This window comes from Cylas formicarius, unplaced genomic scaffold (assembly GCF_029955315.1).
Source record: "Cylas formicarius isolate icCylForm1 unplaced genomic scaffold, icCylForm1.1 PGA_scaffold_8__14_contigs__length_24414737, whole genome shotgun sequence".
Lineage (NCBI taxonomy): Eukaryota > Metazoa > Arthropoda > Insecta > Coleoptera > Brentidae > Cylas > Cylas formicarius.
The window spans coordinates 16,654,643-16,668,184 of NW_026844361.1; the positions used below are offsets into that span (position 1 = coordinate 16,654,643).

Consider the following 13,542-nt stretch of genomic DNA (forward strand, 5'->3'; position numbering starts at 1 on the left):
AAATTCTTGTTCCTCTTGAAGCAGTTTCGTAATATTATGTAAGCATAAGCTACAATCGGAAATACTCTGACTATGGTAATATAGCTACTAGAAATATGTTGCAAGAATTTTCTATTTCACACTCATTTAAATGCAGGCAAACATGTTTTATAGAATGAAACGTTCAAGATTGCTGAATTTGTTTTTCATCATCAGTTATTACAACAACACCCTCCAAAGCCTTAGGTTTTGAAACTATTGGAATAACTGAAGTTTCTTCTATGATTGATAAATATACTTTATTGAGATGTGATATTGAGATAAGTTTGTTTCTGAAGCTTGTAACGACTGCTGAACTTTTTTTTTTTAATTTGTCACTATTTCAGTCGTTTATATTGTTGCTCATATTTTCCTAAACAACAAAAAGTAACTCAATTAAAACATATGACTGAACATATACAGACTCTACAGACTATTGCCTGGTGAATTGAAAACAGCTGGTCTTCAGGGAACTCTTCTTCAGTGGTAACTAGATAGATTTCAAGTTATCAAGATAAATAAGTTTTGCGTTGCCACTTCAGTCCCTTATTTTTTAAATATTTGTTAAAGACATGGCTGAATGTGCGGTGAGCTCAATGCGAGGAATCTGAGAAAACACAATATAACTGTGTTCAGTAATTGCATGAATTGCTCTCCGTTGTCTCAGGTCTCAAACATTAGTGATCTTGGATCATTTGTTAGTCACATGGATAATATAGTGCTTGGTTTCATTAAAAAAACAACAGACTTCAAAAGTATTTATGCTATAAAATTACTAATACTCTTGCCTAGTTCGACATATATTAGAATATTGCTCAACTGTCAGGAAACCTTCTTCTCTTGTGACGGGTACAGCTATGAGTTTAATATGCTCCAGAAGAGATTTGAACTATCGACATTGAGGATTAGAAGAGATAGCGCAGATCTTATGATCGATTGTCTCCTATTGCTTTCTTCATTGATGCTCCCAGTTTCATCTAGAAATACCAGATAGGTCCTTTAGGCCACGAACGTTGGACTTAATTTCTTCATCCCAGCGGCAGGGATACATATCTTATATTCTAATCACCTTGATTTTTTTTGCTGTCAGCTTTAATTAATAGTTAATAGTCTCTTGAAGCGTCATGTCATATAGATATAAAGTCTATAGTAATTTATGGACTTATCTATTGGTATATTGAATGGTATATTTAAGTTGATTTGTTCTAATGATATAGGTTGTTAATGAATAAAGTTTAAAAGTGATCTATCCTCCCTTTTCTGGGTGACTCACCGATTGTTTACACTTCGTCGTTTCTCCGCCTTATTGTCGCCGTCGTGTTGCCTCGTCTCGTTTAGGTATTTCACCGATACATTGGCGGCGATCATCACCCAGGCGAAGAGAACCGGCAGATTCGATCTGGGTATTTTGGATTTGGGGGCGGGCGGCGAGGTCGTCAAGCGAGTACGGTGCGTCACGTTCGTCCGGAAACATGCGACCGGTACCGCCCCCACGGAGCTCCACATGGTTCACGTGGAGCGCGGCATGTCGTGGCCGGAGGCGCTCGACAAATTTTCCGAATTGGCCGGCGAGAACGAAGGCTTCTGGTTGTCGCATCAGGTAAAGGACTCAAGATTGTCGTTTCAGAAATATTGAGATAACTCATATGAGTTGATATCAACTCTCCTACTTATTACAAAATTTTTAAAATTTTAAAACAAAAAGATTTTTTGAGGTTCTTTTTTAAATATTTCTAAATTTTATGTGCCGTTATTGCACACATCCATTTTTCACAAATAAAGTGCAATATTTTGATAAAAAAATTCTCAATAAAACAGTAGATCAAAGTTTTAACGTCATTTTATTATAAAAATTCGTATAAAAATATAATACGGCAGGTCCATTTGCGAGATAGGTACATGAAAAAACCAAACTGGATATTAATAAAACACTAAAAAATGCGCCTTTATAAACTTTGGCACGTAAACAATAACTACAAAAGACGTGGAAAAGCTATTATTAAAAACAACGTACTTATAGTTTTTGATACATGTGGAAATAGGTATTATTTCTAAAATAAACGAAACAACTATCAGATATGTAATCTTTTAACACGTAAACAATAAAAAACAACAGACCCATAGTTTTTGGTACAGAGCTACTGTTAAAAAAACAACCAACTGACCTGGTTTTTAGAAAAAAAAACAGAAAGTACTATTTCCAAAGTAACTAAAAAACCGTGACATTTTAATCTTTGCCACCGTTCGGGCTATTATAAAAGTGACTGTGACATTAAACGTTTTCTTTGAAATTGATATAACATCTCGATAAGCACGGTCTAGATTCGTATTTCCAAAAGACGTAAAAGTCGCGCCTGTTCGCATTTTTCTTTGCGTAATTTTTATGCTTCTGTGGTCAGTTCACTGTTTTATAGAAAAATGTGTCAGGAGCATCTTTTTCTACTTTGAAAACACACGCATCATTTTTTTTTGACAATATCGCCTGAGCTGTCCCAATGAAAGTAAAAAGTTTGAATTACTAGTTTTTTAAAATCAAAAAAATCATCGTTACTCATTTCTTGGACTTTATAAGGAGTTCACGTCTTCTTTGTGCTTTTTTCCAACATTACGTACTCTACGGTGATCACAGACACACTGCGTTATGTCCCGATTTTGCGCATAAGATCGTTAAAAACTGCGGGAAATTCAATAGTGGCACTAACTCTCTTTAGCGGAACTGAAGTAAGAGAACTATGTGCCGGTATTCGTTGTTAAAATACAAATAAAAATAGCTATTTTTTGTTATATTCTATTATTGACAGCCATCGCTAAGGCCTCCAAGTTTTACAGTTCAATAATGATTTATAGAACTCTCTCCCTAGTACTTATTAATTATAAATTATTTTTTTTACACTTTGTTTTTTTCCTATTGTGATTTTCTAATTGTCAATTATCTGTAAAATTTGGGAGTTAGTATAATTCAAATAGTACTATATAAGTAACCAAGTTTCGTCAGTGTCTTTGGAAATTTCCGATAAGCATTACTTAGAATTAATTATTCGTTTTATGTCACTTCAAATAGCAACAAACACACATAAAACAAAATAGTCGCTAGGAGAAAATTTAAATAATATAGTGTATGAATATTTTCTACCAACTTTTAGTTATTCCAGCCAATTTACATAAATCCACTGGCTTACAACAATCTGATGGATGCATTGAAAGTTCTTGGTAAAATGAACCAAATCTGTAGGTTGAAAGAAACCTAATATACAGATCTAGAGCTGAAAATAATTGATTCGTCTCTGCCGCAACTGAATGTTTTTAGTCAAATTTGATAATTTCACTCAGTGTATCGGGGTATTCGGAAACGATTGGTCCCGCAAATTTGAAAAATCGGCCAAAACAATGCTGAAAATTATTTTCGAGTTTTTGAAATTGTCACCTTGAAAAACAATTGCCACATATCCGTTTATTTTTAATGAAAAAATAAGTGATAATACTAAATATTGGAAACCCGCGAAGGCTATTAAAACGTGGTAATAATGTCAGCTACTGGATAATTTTATGCCATTTGATTTGAGTATTGCACAAAAGTTGTGAACATGGTTTTATTTTAATTTGGCGTTTAATTAATAAATTTCAACGTTTTCAGGCTGTTGGCTCTTGCTTGACTATCGTCACAATTTTTTTTTTTAGAAAATTGTTTAGTGATAGTCGAAAAACGTTACCTGGTGGCAATCGCCTCACTCATAGCCTACAAAAACGATTTTTAACCACTTCCGAATTTACTAAAATGCTTACATGCTACATTTATTTCCGAAAATATTTAAACACCATTCGCCTTTTACAGATAGAGCAAGAACATTAAACAAAAAGATTTGAATTTGTCTCCACTCCGTATCTCGATGTACTTACGGTATTCTTTTATGACCGGGTTTTAGGTGCGAAACGGGAAACACACGGCCATCTTGGCGGTGGCGGTGGACGCGGGCGGGACGGCCACCAACAAGAAAAAACCGGAGAGCAAGAAAGAGCAGATGTTTTCGGTGTACAGACCGAACACCGGCTTGCAGTTTCGGCAGGAAAGCTTAGCCGAACTCGAGAAGAAATATAAGAAGGTGCGGAAATATATATTTTTTATTTTAAATATTCAAAATTGTTCTTCGGGTAGCAACTTTCATAATTTGGAAAGCTTAGCCGAACTCGAGAAGAAATATAAGAAGGTGCGGAAATATATATTTTTTATTTTAAATATTCAAAATTGTTCTTCGGGTAGCAACTTTCATAATTTTCGGAGCACTCAGTTGTCTTTGCCATAACAGAAGTGTTCTAAATTTGGTTATACAACGGGAGTTCAAGTTTGCATTGTTAGATATTTTACAGAAATATTTAATCCTCTTTTTCTTATTGTGCCATGTCAAGTAAAAATAATAATAATAATAATGATAATATTAATCATGATAATAATAATAATATTGATAATAATAATAATGTCTTTATTCCGCTAAAAGAACAGCCACAAGAACAATTATCAACAATTAAATGCAACCACCTGATGCATTATATATATATATATATATATATATATATATATATATATATATATATATATATATATATATATATATATATATATATATATATATATATAAAGTAGACGGGTTAAATAAAGCCCTCTTAAAATAATAAAAGTTAGGAATAAAAGAAGGAATTCTGAGAAGCTCGGAATACTTAGTTTGCCTTTGATGCATATTTGCATACACGAGTTCCCAACTATTGAAAATTTTGTATAACAAATGACAAAAATGAATTTCAAAGCTCTCTTGGATTTTGAACCAGCAAAGGCAGGGCTTATACGATCATATTTCCGTAAGTTGTATGCAAATCTCAAACAAGAATTTTGCACTTCTTGCAGCGAGTTTTCGTCCTTCTGGACCTGACCAGGCCAGTAAACTATGACAAAATAATTACTTACGGTACCAAAGTATCTAAAAGTTTTAATTTTGTGTTTTTATTTAGCACATCTGTATGCATATAAGTTTCAGTTTCTAAAAACACTTACAGAATACCAGAATGCTTAACCCTCAATTTTTACCTACTTTAATAGGACTAACAACTCAATTGTATCCCGTCCAAAAATAACCAACTTCGTTTTAGAGTTATTGAGGATTAATCTATGAGCCTGTCGAAGTTTCTTTGAAAAATTAGAAAAGGGATAGGCCCCGATATAAGAACCAATTGTGAAGCTTCATCAGCTAACACTACACCCTTAAAACGATCTGAATGTTGGCAACGACGATGGCGAGCTGATTTCAGGCAGTCTCGACAATTGTTGTTTGTCCATTCCCGCATGTTCCTCGACCAGGAGATTTTTCTACTTCCTGCGCCTCAATATTTAATCATTTTCATCAGTTTTTCAAAATGTTCACGCGAGAGAGTAATAGAAAGAAATTTCCGATTTCAGGTCGACTCGACGGACGCGGAAAAAGCGTGGACGGAACAGTACGACTCGTCGGTGAATACGTGCTCGCACGCTTATTGGCGGGGCAACTGTCGCAACGTCACGGCCGGTCACGACTGCGAGGTGGGACTGCGCAGGCGGGCTTACAACGTCATGAGCGGGAGCGTTCTGTCGGTGTGGAGCAGGGTAGAGGGCGTGCTCGCAAGTCGGAACGGGGCGCAGAACAAGATGCAGGTGATAAGGCTCCGCACTCAAGAAGATCTGAAGATTGTGGGTGAGTTTATGCGCAGCAAGAATTTTTCAAATTAAGATTAAAAATTAATATACAAGGTGTCCGAAAAATATGGAAACGGCGGCTAACAAATCTACAAAAAAAACGTTCTAATGAACTAATAAAAGAACAGTTTAATAATACCTAACATGCCGCCTCACTGGTTGGGGGGAGGGACCGGCTTTGAAGTATTAAATGGCAACCACCACTTTTTATTACAGACTCCGATACTATGCTACAAAAGCGCAGGTGTAGTCCGTAGTTGTTTTTTTTTTATTCTCTGTATATACGCTGCGGTTACAAAAAGTCATTTATCCTACGAGTAGGTAGCAGAAAAAAATATGTTAAATCGAATGTAGGATAATACTGAAGTCTGATTCATAACACTAACATAAATAGGAAATCCAAAAGAAAACTGCAGTAGGTGGTATGAGGGGTCTTGTTTAGTGTTATTAGTCAGTTTTTTTTCTCATTATTTAATTTTTTTTTCTTTCATCAATTTTGTACTTACAATTACGTAATTTTTGGTAAAACAGTGCCGTTCTTGGTAACTAAATGCTAATAAAGTGCACCTTTTTATGCTGTTACAAAAATGTTTTATCAGGGGAACATATGAACTAACTAAAATTTGCGTTTCTCACTTATTTCTGCATTTTTTTTATTATGTCTTAAGTTTATTCTATCAACAATTTCATGCTGATTTGCCAAAATCGCTAAACCAGTAAGACTGATTTTGTGCGGTCGTAGAAAGTGTAAACTTCTTAATTAATTTTAGTTTCGAGAAACTTCTTTCCCCATTTGCAATATTTATTAACTTTAATATGTTAATATTATTGTTAATTTTCAATATTTTAATATTAATTTATTTTAATAATTAAATTTCGTTCGCTCGTTATTCCTAATTTATGCCAATAGAATTTAAATTCTTATAACATCTTTTAGCCACGGCTTTTAAATAGTGTGTTTTATATACAAATTGAAAATAGTTGACTCTATTGACTACAACCAAAGCAAACCTAGCATCTAGTGCATTTAGTGCTCGATCGATGGTAAAAAAAAAATATATTTTTCTTTGATATCTTCAGTTGGTTCGTCTTGTGCTTCTTACGAGAAATTAGTTTTTTTTTCTTCTGACTTAAAAATACTTTCGTAAGTTAACTCAAATTGAGCAATAAATTGATTGGAAATGTTGCACGATGTACTTACTAAATCAATTTTATGAAATCGCTTGATAGGCCTTTAAAAGTAAGTTTATACTATTAAAAGAACCACAGTTCGCAAAAAAAATAATTTCCTAGTTCTATGCAACAAATACAAGCAATTAAACATTGTAAAATTTAAATCCGATTTGAAACGCGCTGTCATTGGCTGTGACCGGCTGTGACGTCAATTCGCTCGTTAGACTACGCGCCAGCCGGATGGTAGCATAGAGAAGGCATTATTAGAAAACGACAACGAGTTCGTCTTGGTGGTTTTCATTTTAATTTTAGTCTTGTGTTTGGTATAAAATAGAGAATTTTGAAAATGACCGAAGCCGATTTTTTAAAAGGTCAATCCGATAATTTACCTGTAGTGGGTATATGTTTATGGTGACATCTTACACTGCGCCGAAAGTTTTTCTTTTGTTGAGGTTCGCGGTGTTAAAGCTAAAAGATATGGTTATAGAAAATTTAGGTACAAGTTTTAAAGCAATATAATATTGTAATCAGCTTAAAGTTTTCTAGTTTTTAAAATTCAAATGGTCCATCAAATAAGGTGTTAATTATTTTACAAAAAAAAAAGGATTTTTTTTAATTGGTGGAAACCTAAATACTGATTTTAAAGCATTGATAACTTAAAGTGTTCTTGATTTTATATAGATCAGGAAGCCAGTTAAAAATGTTTGGACGATTAAGGCTACAATGACAACTGAACATAATGTTAACAAAAAACGACGGCTTTTATTTTCTGATGGACCAATAAAAAGTTTATTTCGCGTTTTACGGGTTGTAGCCAAACACGATGGCACGATTTGTAATATTGTTTTTGTGTTGCTTATTATTATCATGTAAAGCAGACTAACCACAAATACAAACTGGCGTAGATTAAATAGAAACACACTTTGCACCAGCCAAACATAAACGTAAATAATATAATTTTAGTCCTCTAACATGTCGCCGTATTGATCTAAAAGCAGCGCTATGACGTCACGATCATTCCCACGCATTTAGTGTCGTTTAAAAGGAATAGTCGGCTAGCACAACTTGAATTATTTATTGCAACTTAAATATTGGGTTTTGGGTTTTGATATTTGGTATGCGTTATTTTCATACATAAACAATTCAATGAGCATTAGTCAAAATCATCATCATTACACAAAGTATAATAAGTGGGTAAACTAGGGCACATCTTGCGATTTATATCATCGCGCGGCGACGAGGCGAACAATTCCGAAGATCTCCCAATGAATGCCGAAGTAAGCGAACTATTTTTATGTCTTGCTTTCCTGGTAATTAGTTAATAATGGAGTTTTGTCAATTGATTTATTTTTTAATTTATGGTCATAAATGTTACAAACCAAAGGTGTTATTTCAGGTACGCTAATCCCGAAGAATTGCGTAGAACCGTTAGTCGATGCGTTGTCTTCAGACGCGGAAAAAACTGAAGAAAAGACGTTCGACTAGAGACTGAGGAGAGTTTTATAGGGTTTTTAATTTTTAATTTAATTTCGCAACAATTACAGGGCATGAAAGTATTTTGTACGGCACGGTATCTCTGGCAGTGTGGCACGAATATATAGACTTTATACCTTTTAGTTTTCGGAAACTGACTGTAATATATTGTAGGATTTTTAAAAAGCAACCGCGAGAAAATTCCAAGTATTTTGTAACAGAGAGCGAGAGAGAGAGGCGGACCGAGGTCGACGTTACTATAGTTACAAAATAAAAAAAGTAAACACTGTGAAAATAGTTATATTTGCTAGTTGATAATGTAATTTATATAAGTAGTTTTATGTTTAGTATTTTTATTTGTTGACTTTTTGTTATTTAAATTTTCGCCCCCGACGCTCCCCCTCCTGTGAAACGAGACGTGGTCTTTTTCATTTTTCCGAATTAGTGAGAAGTCCAGTGTATAATTTATGAATGTGTTCACTATAATAATAACGAAAGACGAGAAGAAACCGCTTAAACGTCGCGTTTTTATTACAATATCCACCCACGACACCCGACAATTTTCACACAAGAATTTAGAAACCGGAGGACAGGTTGTGATCGGTAGAGTCTTCATCGCCATCTCGCAACTCGGGCTTCAGATTGGTCATCAGGAAGCTTAAATCTTCGTTGAATCTCTCCGAACAGTTGAACTGCATCGCGATGTCCCGTAACCTCTCCAGGCCGGCCTTCATCTTTTGTATTTGCTTTAGCAGCATCGAGATTTGGTCTCGCTCTAACAGAAAGCTAATTCAGTGACATATAATTTAATCAGGACCAATGGCAGAGCTAATTGTTAACAGTGGTTCCAAAGTTTTTAAAATACCTACGATGTCACTGAATGTTAAAGTGCACCAAACCATATACTGGTTTTACCAACTTTTTTGGTTTTTGACTTTGGAATATGTTTAAGATCCGCCTGTTGTATACCACACCTACTGTTATTCAACACTCAGTGAGATGCCATGCACATTTTATTATAATTTATTTCTTACCATATACTAATATTATTCAATTTTGTTAGTCACTTGCGATGTCCAGCGAAGAAGAAATGGTTGTCGATGATAATTTTAAATTTGTTTTTGTTTCTGAGATCAACATCTGTGGAAAGTAGAGCCATAACATTAACGTCCGAGTTGAATAAAACACCGTATGCCACAATACGTGACATGGTTGTGAATGGTGTCCAAGAAAGACGAACGCGGATAGATCGTGGGGTCCCAAAATGTCTACTTGACCATGCACCATGCCGGACATGGTTATATATGATGCGTATCAGAAGAATATTGTTTTAACAATTAAAACTTTACATGGAGTTGCATAGTGTTTTGAACTGTTGCCCCGAGGCTTTGCGTGCGCTGGTACGAAGAATTGGTGTTTATTACAAAACCATCAATAAGTTTTGATGAAAGCAAGAAGAATTTCGGAGTGGAGGGCAAGATATTTGAGAGAAATCCCAGAAATTCGAGCATTTATATACACGAAGTATCGAAGTACGGTTCTGGAATGCCATTGTGGAATTGCGAATGTATTTATTGAATGTTACAAAGAGAAACCCAAGCAAGATTAGACCTTCATAAAAATTTACCAAAGTTAAATACCGGATTGTGTCGTAAAAACTGTATATTGTTTGGACAACTTTACCAATTTGCAATTTTACAATTCAGTGAGATTCATCCGAGTGTTAAACATTAAAGGTTCAAATCTAGACACAAAACAAATTGCTTACTTTGATGGATGTCGCTCAAGAAAGATTAAATAACAATTATCCTAAAATTTATATTTTTTGAAGTAAAAAATCCAATTAAGCGTACCTAACACACTTTGTGTGTGCAATGTGTTTGCAATTTATCTACAAATCAGCTTTAACTGCGAGCAAGGGGATTTGTGGAGACTGGGCTGTTTACAATTTTTAAGTTTTCCTGTAGCAGACATAATTGAAATATCATTTTTTGCTTTTAATAATGTTTTGCCTTCCAGTAGACTTTGGCTGGCACACGAAAAATGAATTTCATCGGTGTCTTGGCCTATGATGAACTTATGAAGCAACTAAGGAAAACAATTTTAGAAGAGTTATTTAATAACATGCGTATGTACAGCATTTAAAATGTCGCTGACAAATCCTCAATAAGTTAGGATGCGACACTTTTGGGGCCGGAATTTACTCAAAATATCTTAAGTCATATTAAATATTCAGGCAAAAGGAGTGAAACTGTGAAGAGAAAATATACACGTTGCGTAATGGAAGCCCTATACAAACCACCTTTAAATCCTTTAAATGAACTTTTACGTAAGGCAGCCTGCAAAGACACATTTATTTTTTTGACAGAAAACAAGTTTTTTCAAAAACAAAAAGGTACCCAACACCAAAAATGAAAACAACAATGGCACAGAGTGGCTCCGGTGCTGCCAATAATGTTCGGATCGTACAGACCTAGTGTTTTTATGAAAATAAATGATTTGCAGAAAAAATGGCGAAAATATCGCAATTCAGCGAGGAGGTGACGCATGCGCGAAAGATGATTATATACGAAAATGTCATAGCCACCTGCGGTGCATTAATTACTGTATACTATACACTATATTATCTAATAACTATATGGCCGCTCTCTGAGAATATGGTGCGAAGGTATGAGCGAAACCCGATTCAGCGTTGTTATATTATTAACACCACGGTATTGTTTTATTAGACCCGATAAGGTTACGTCCAATTTGGACAGAACAAAATACAGATTCGCCATCAACATGGCCTTCAGATGCGCTCATTAATTTATGCGACGTCATTTCAACAACACCCAGTATTTTTTTCAGAAAACTTATAAATATTCCGCGTTTTCCAGTTTGAAGGTGCGTTTTTTTACCTGTTTTGGAAACGTCGACTTGTTTCTTGGGGAAATTCTTCAACAGCTCGCCGACAGTCGGTTCAGAGTCTTCCTCCTTTTCTTCGACGTCGGTTGCCTCGTTGTTCGAAAACGTAACCCTTCCGGTTACCTCTTCATCTTTGGTACTCTTCGGGACGATTTTGAAACCAGGTGAATGCTTGCAGGTTACCGTGTCGCCCTGCTCGGTTGTAATTTGGAACGAGTTTCTAGCTTCGAGGTGCGGATTTTCAGCCGCCCTAATGGATTTTCTAGTTTTTCCGTCGATTTCCAACTCCATATTAACGGTACCGTCCGAGTTCGTGAGACAGTAGATGACCGCGCGAGATTTCGTGTTATTGTAGTTTCTGTCTCTGTCCAAAATTCTCTGGATCAAACCGAATATGCTACGAAGCATGATTTGCGCAATAGCCAAAGCTGTAACCTATCAAAATTACATTTATTTACCTCTCGTTACCGAAAATTTAATTTTCAATATTTTTCAAGCTTCAACTTTGACATTCCAAAGGTAAACGTGATTTCTTTAGATTTTTTGTCACGCCGTTAAAAATGAATTACTTATGCACCCAGAAGGTATGAAAGCGATGTATTTGAACACAATAATATGTTCAATATAAACCATATTCAAAACGTATGAAAAAGGCGTAAAAAACTACTTATTTCTGACATGGTCGAGTTCCCTTAACTTCAACGCAAGCAGGAAGAAAATGGTGGTTAACCTATAAAATGTTCTTACAACTAAAATCTTATACTTTTAAATATGAGAATAATACCTCCTTTAAAACAAATAGTTAATGCTCAGACCCTAGACGCGCTAAGAAAAAGCATTTCCAAGACCGTTGCCGAAGCCACGCCTTATATAAATGCGGCGAAAAAAAAACAAATAGACATTCTTAACGACAAATTTTTTAAGTTAAATAATTGGTATATGAGAGTTGTGGGCTTGGATAAAGTTCAGTTAAGTCAGGATAGGGTTACAGCATTACAGGTAAGTAAATGTGATATTACGCTTTACACAGCAGCGATGTAAAATTAAAGGGTTTTTCTTTAATTTCATTTTAATTTTGTACATTTGTAATTTATTATATCATATAAATTTTGATTTATATTTTTATTCCTGCTTCTTTTTTATACAGAGTTTATTAAAAGTGAGTAATTTTTATTTGGCAACGACTAGGAACTTCATTTTTCTATTAGATTTTTCTATTACTTAGCAACAGCTACTCGATGTACAAGAAAAGAGAAGAGAGGTAAGTCGACAACTGACTGACGTGAGGAATAAGTCTATGGAAATGCAGGATGAAATCCATAAAATCAAGAGACAAGATGACTTGGAAAAATTTTTGGATTTAATGAAAAAAGAAACGGAGGTAAGATATCGATATTTTAATCAATTCCAGAGAGACCAGACAAAGGTTTAACTCCATTTTCTTAGAAATTGAAAATGAAAATCTGCTCTTCTCCCCACATTTTTGTTATAGAATGGGTTTTAAAATATGAAGGGGATAATGCATAAGGTTAGATGAACTGTGATTTTAATATTGGGTTTATTTGTCTGGTTCTCATTAAATGGAAATTTATTGAGTTTCAATAACTTTTTTTTATGTAGATTTTAAAACTAGAGAAAACTATCTCCAGAACATTTCAAGATTATGATCAAACGGAAAGAGAACTTTTTACTGCTTTTACCAACGCGATAAGGGATACTCATGAAAAGCAAAGAGCACAAATGGAATATACAAAATATTTAGGCATCATTCTTAGTCTGATTGGCTCACTTTTAGCATTCTTGTTTTCGACAATTCGTAAACAACAACTTAAGGCATTACTTGATGAACGGTTGAGTGGAGTTGCCTCGCCTTTGGATGAAGTCGTGAAGACTCGTGAAACAATAGATCAAGTCATCAATTCCCTGCATAGATTAGAACAAGGGGAAGTGATTTCAAATAAAAGTACTTTTGAGGAAGTTGTGAAGACTCGGGAAGTGATAAATGAAGTTGTCAACTCTCTGCATAGATTAGAAGGCAAAGAAACTGCATTGATACCTCATACCTCTTTGGTTGAAGACTGGAAGACTCACCCTTTGTACGTTAAAATTTTTGCTGGCGCCATACTAGTGTGGTTGTTTCTAAAAGCGGTATAAATGATTTAAGCAGTTGTCTATGTATATATGTAGTTCTTATATTTCATTTGAAAGTTGAGATTTTTCTCTACGTAGGTATTAAAATTAAATACAAATTG

At 34.7% G+C, this 13,542-nt stretch overlaps 3 protein-coding genes across 9 annotated transcripts in view; 2 read left to right on the forward strand and 1 right to left on the reverse strand.

Moving 5' to 3' along the window:
- LOC132705857 (protein strawberry notch) overlaps window positions 1-8,901 on the forward strand; it is a 35,457-nt gene extending 26,556 nt beyond the window's left edge. For all 6 annotated transcript variants that reach the window (XM_060676783.1, XM_060676784.1, XM_060676789.1 and 3 more), the window contains 4 exons: window positions 1,357-1,618; window positions 3,942-4,118; window positions 5,465-5,735; window positions 8,307-8,901. In XM_060676783.1, the coding sequence (XP_060532766.1) occupies window positions 1,357-1,618; window positions 3,942-4,118; window positions 5,465-5,735; window positions 8,307-8,395 (799 nt within the window). In that variant the 3' untranslated portion in view covers window positions 8,396-8,901. The remainder of the gene's footprint in view (window positions 1-1,356; window positions 1,619-3,941; window positions 4,119-5,464; window positions 5,736-8,306) is intronic.
- Window positions 8,545-11,886, reverse strand: LOC132705861 (uncharacterized). Of its 2 annotated transcripts, XM_060676797.1 has the most exons (3): window positions 11,749-11,886; window positions 11,284-11,687; window positions 8,545-9,158 (listed from the first exon to the last, which is right to left on the reverse strand). In XM_060676797.1, the coding sequence occupies exons 2-3, from the start codon at window positions 11,579-11,581 to the stop codon at window positions 8,959-8,961; spliced, it is 498 nt and encodes a 165-aa protein (XP_060532780.1). In that variant the 5' UTR covers window positions 11,582-11,687; window positions 11,749-11,886; the 3' UTR covers window positions 8,545-8,958. The 2 variants fall into 2 exon arrangements, with proteins under 2 accessions (XP_060532780.1, XP_060532779.1); XM_060676796.1 differs by having other exon boundaries at window positions 11,284-11,794.
- A 73-nt stretch (window positions 11,887-11,959) lies between these two features.
- On the forward strand, window positions 11,960-13,449 carry LOC132705860 (uncharacterized). The gene is made up of 3 exons (XM_060676795.1): window positions 11,960-12,289; window positions 12,516-12,671; window positions 12,911-13,449. The coding sequence occupies exons 1-3, from the start codon at window positions 12,062-12,064 to the stop codon at window positions 13,442-13,444; spliced, it is 918 nt and encodes a 305-aa protein (XP_060532778.1). The 5' UTR covers window positions 11,960-12,061; the 3' UTR covers window positions 13,445-13,449.
- The last annotated feature ends 93 nt before the right edge of the window (window positions 13,450-13,542 follow it).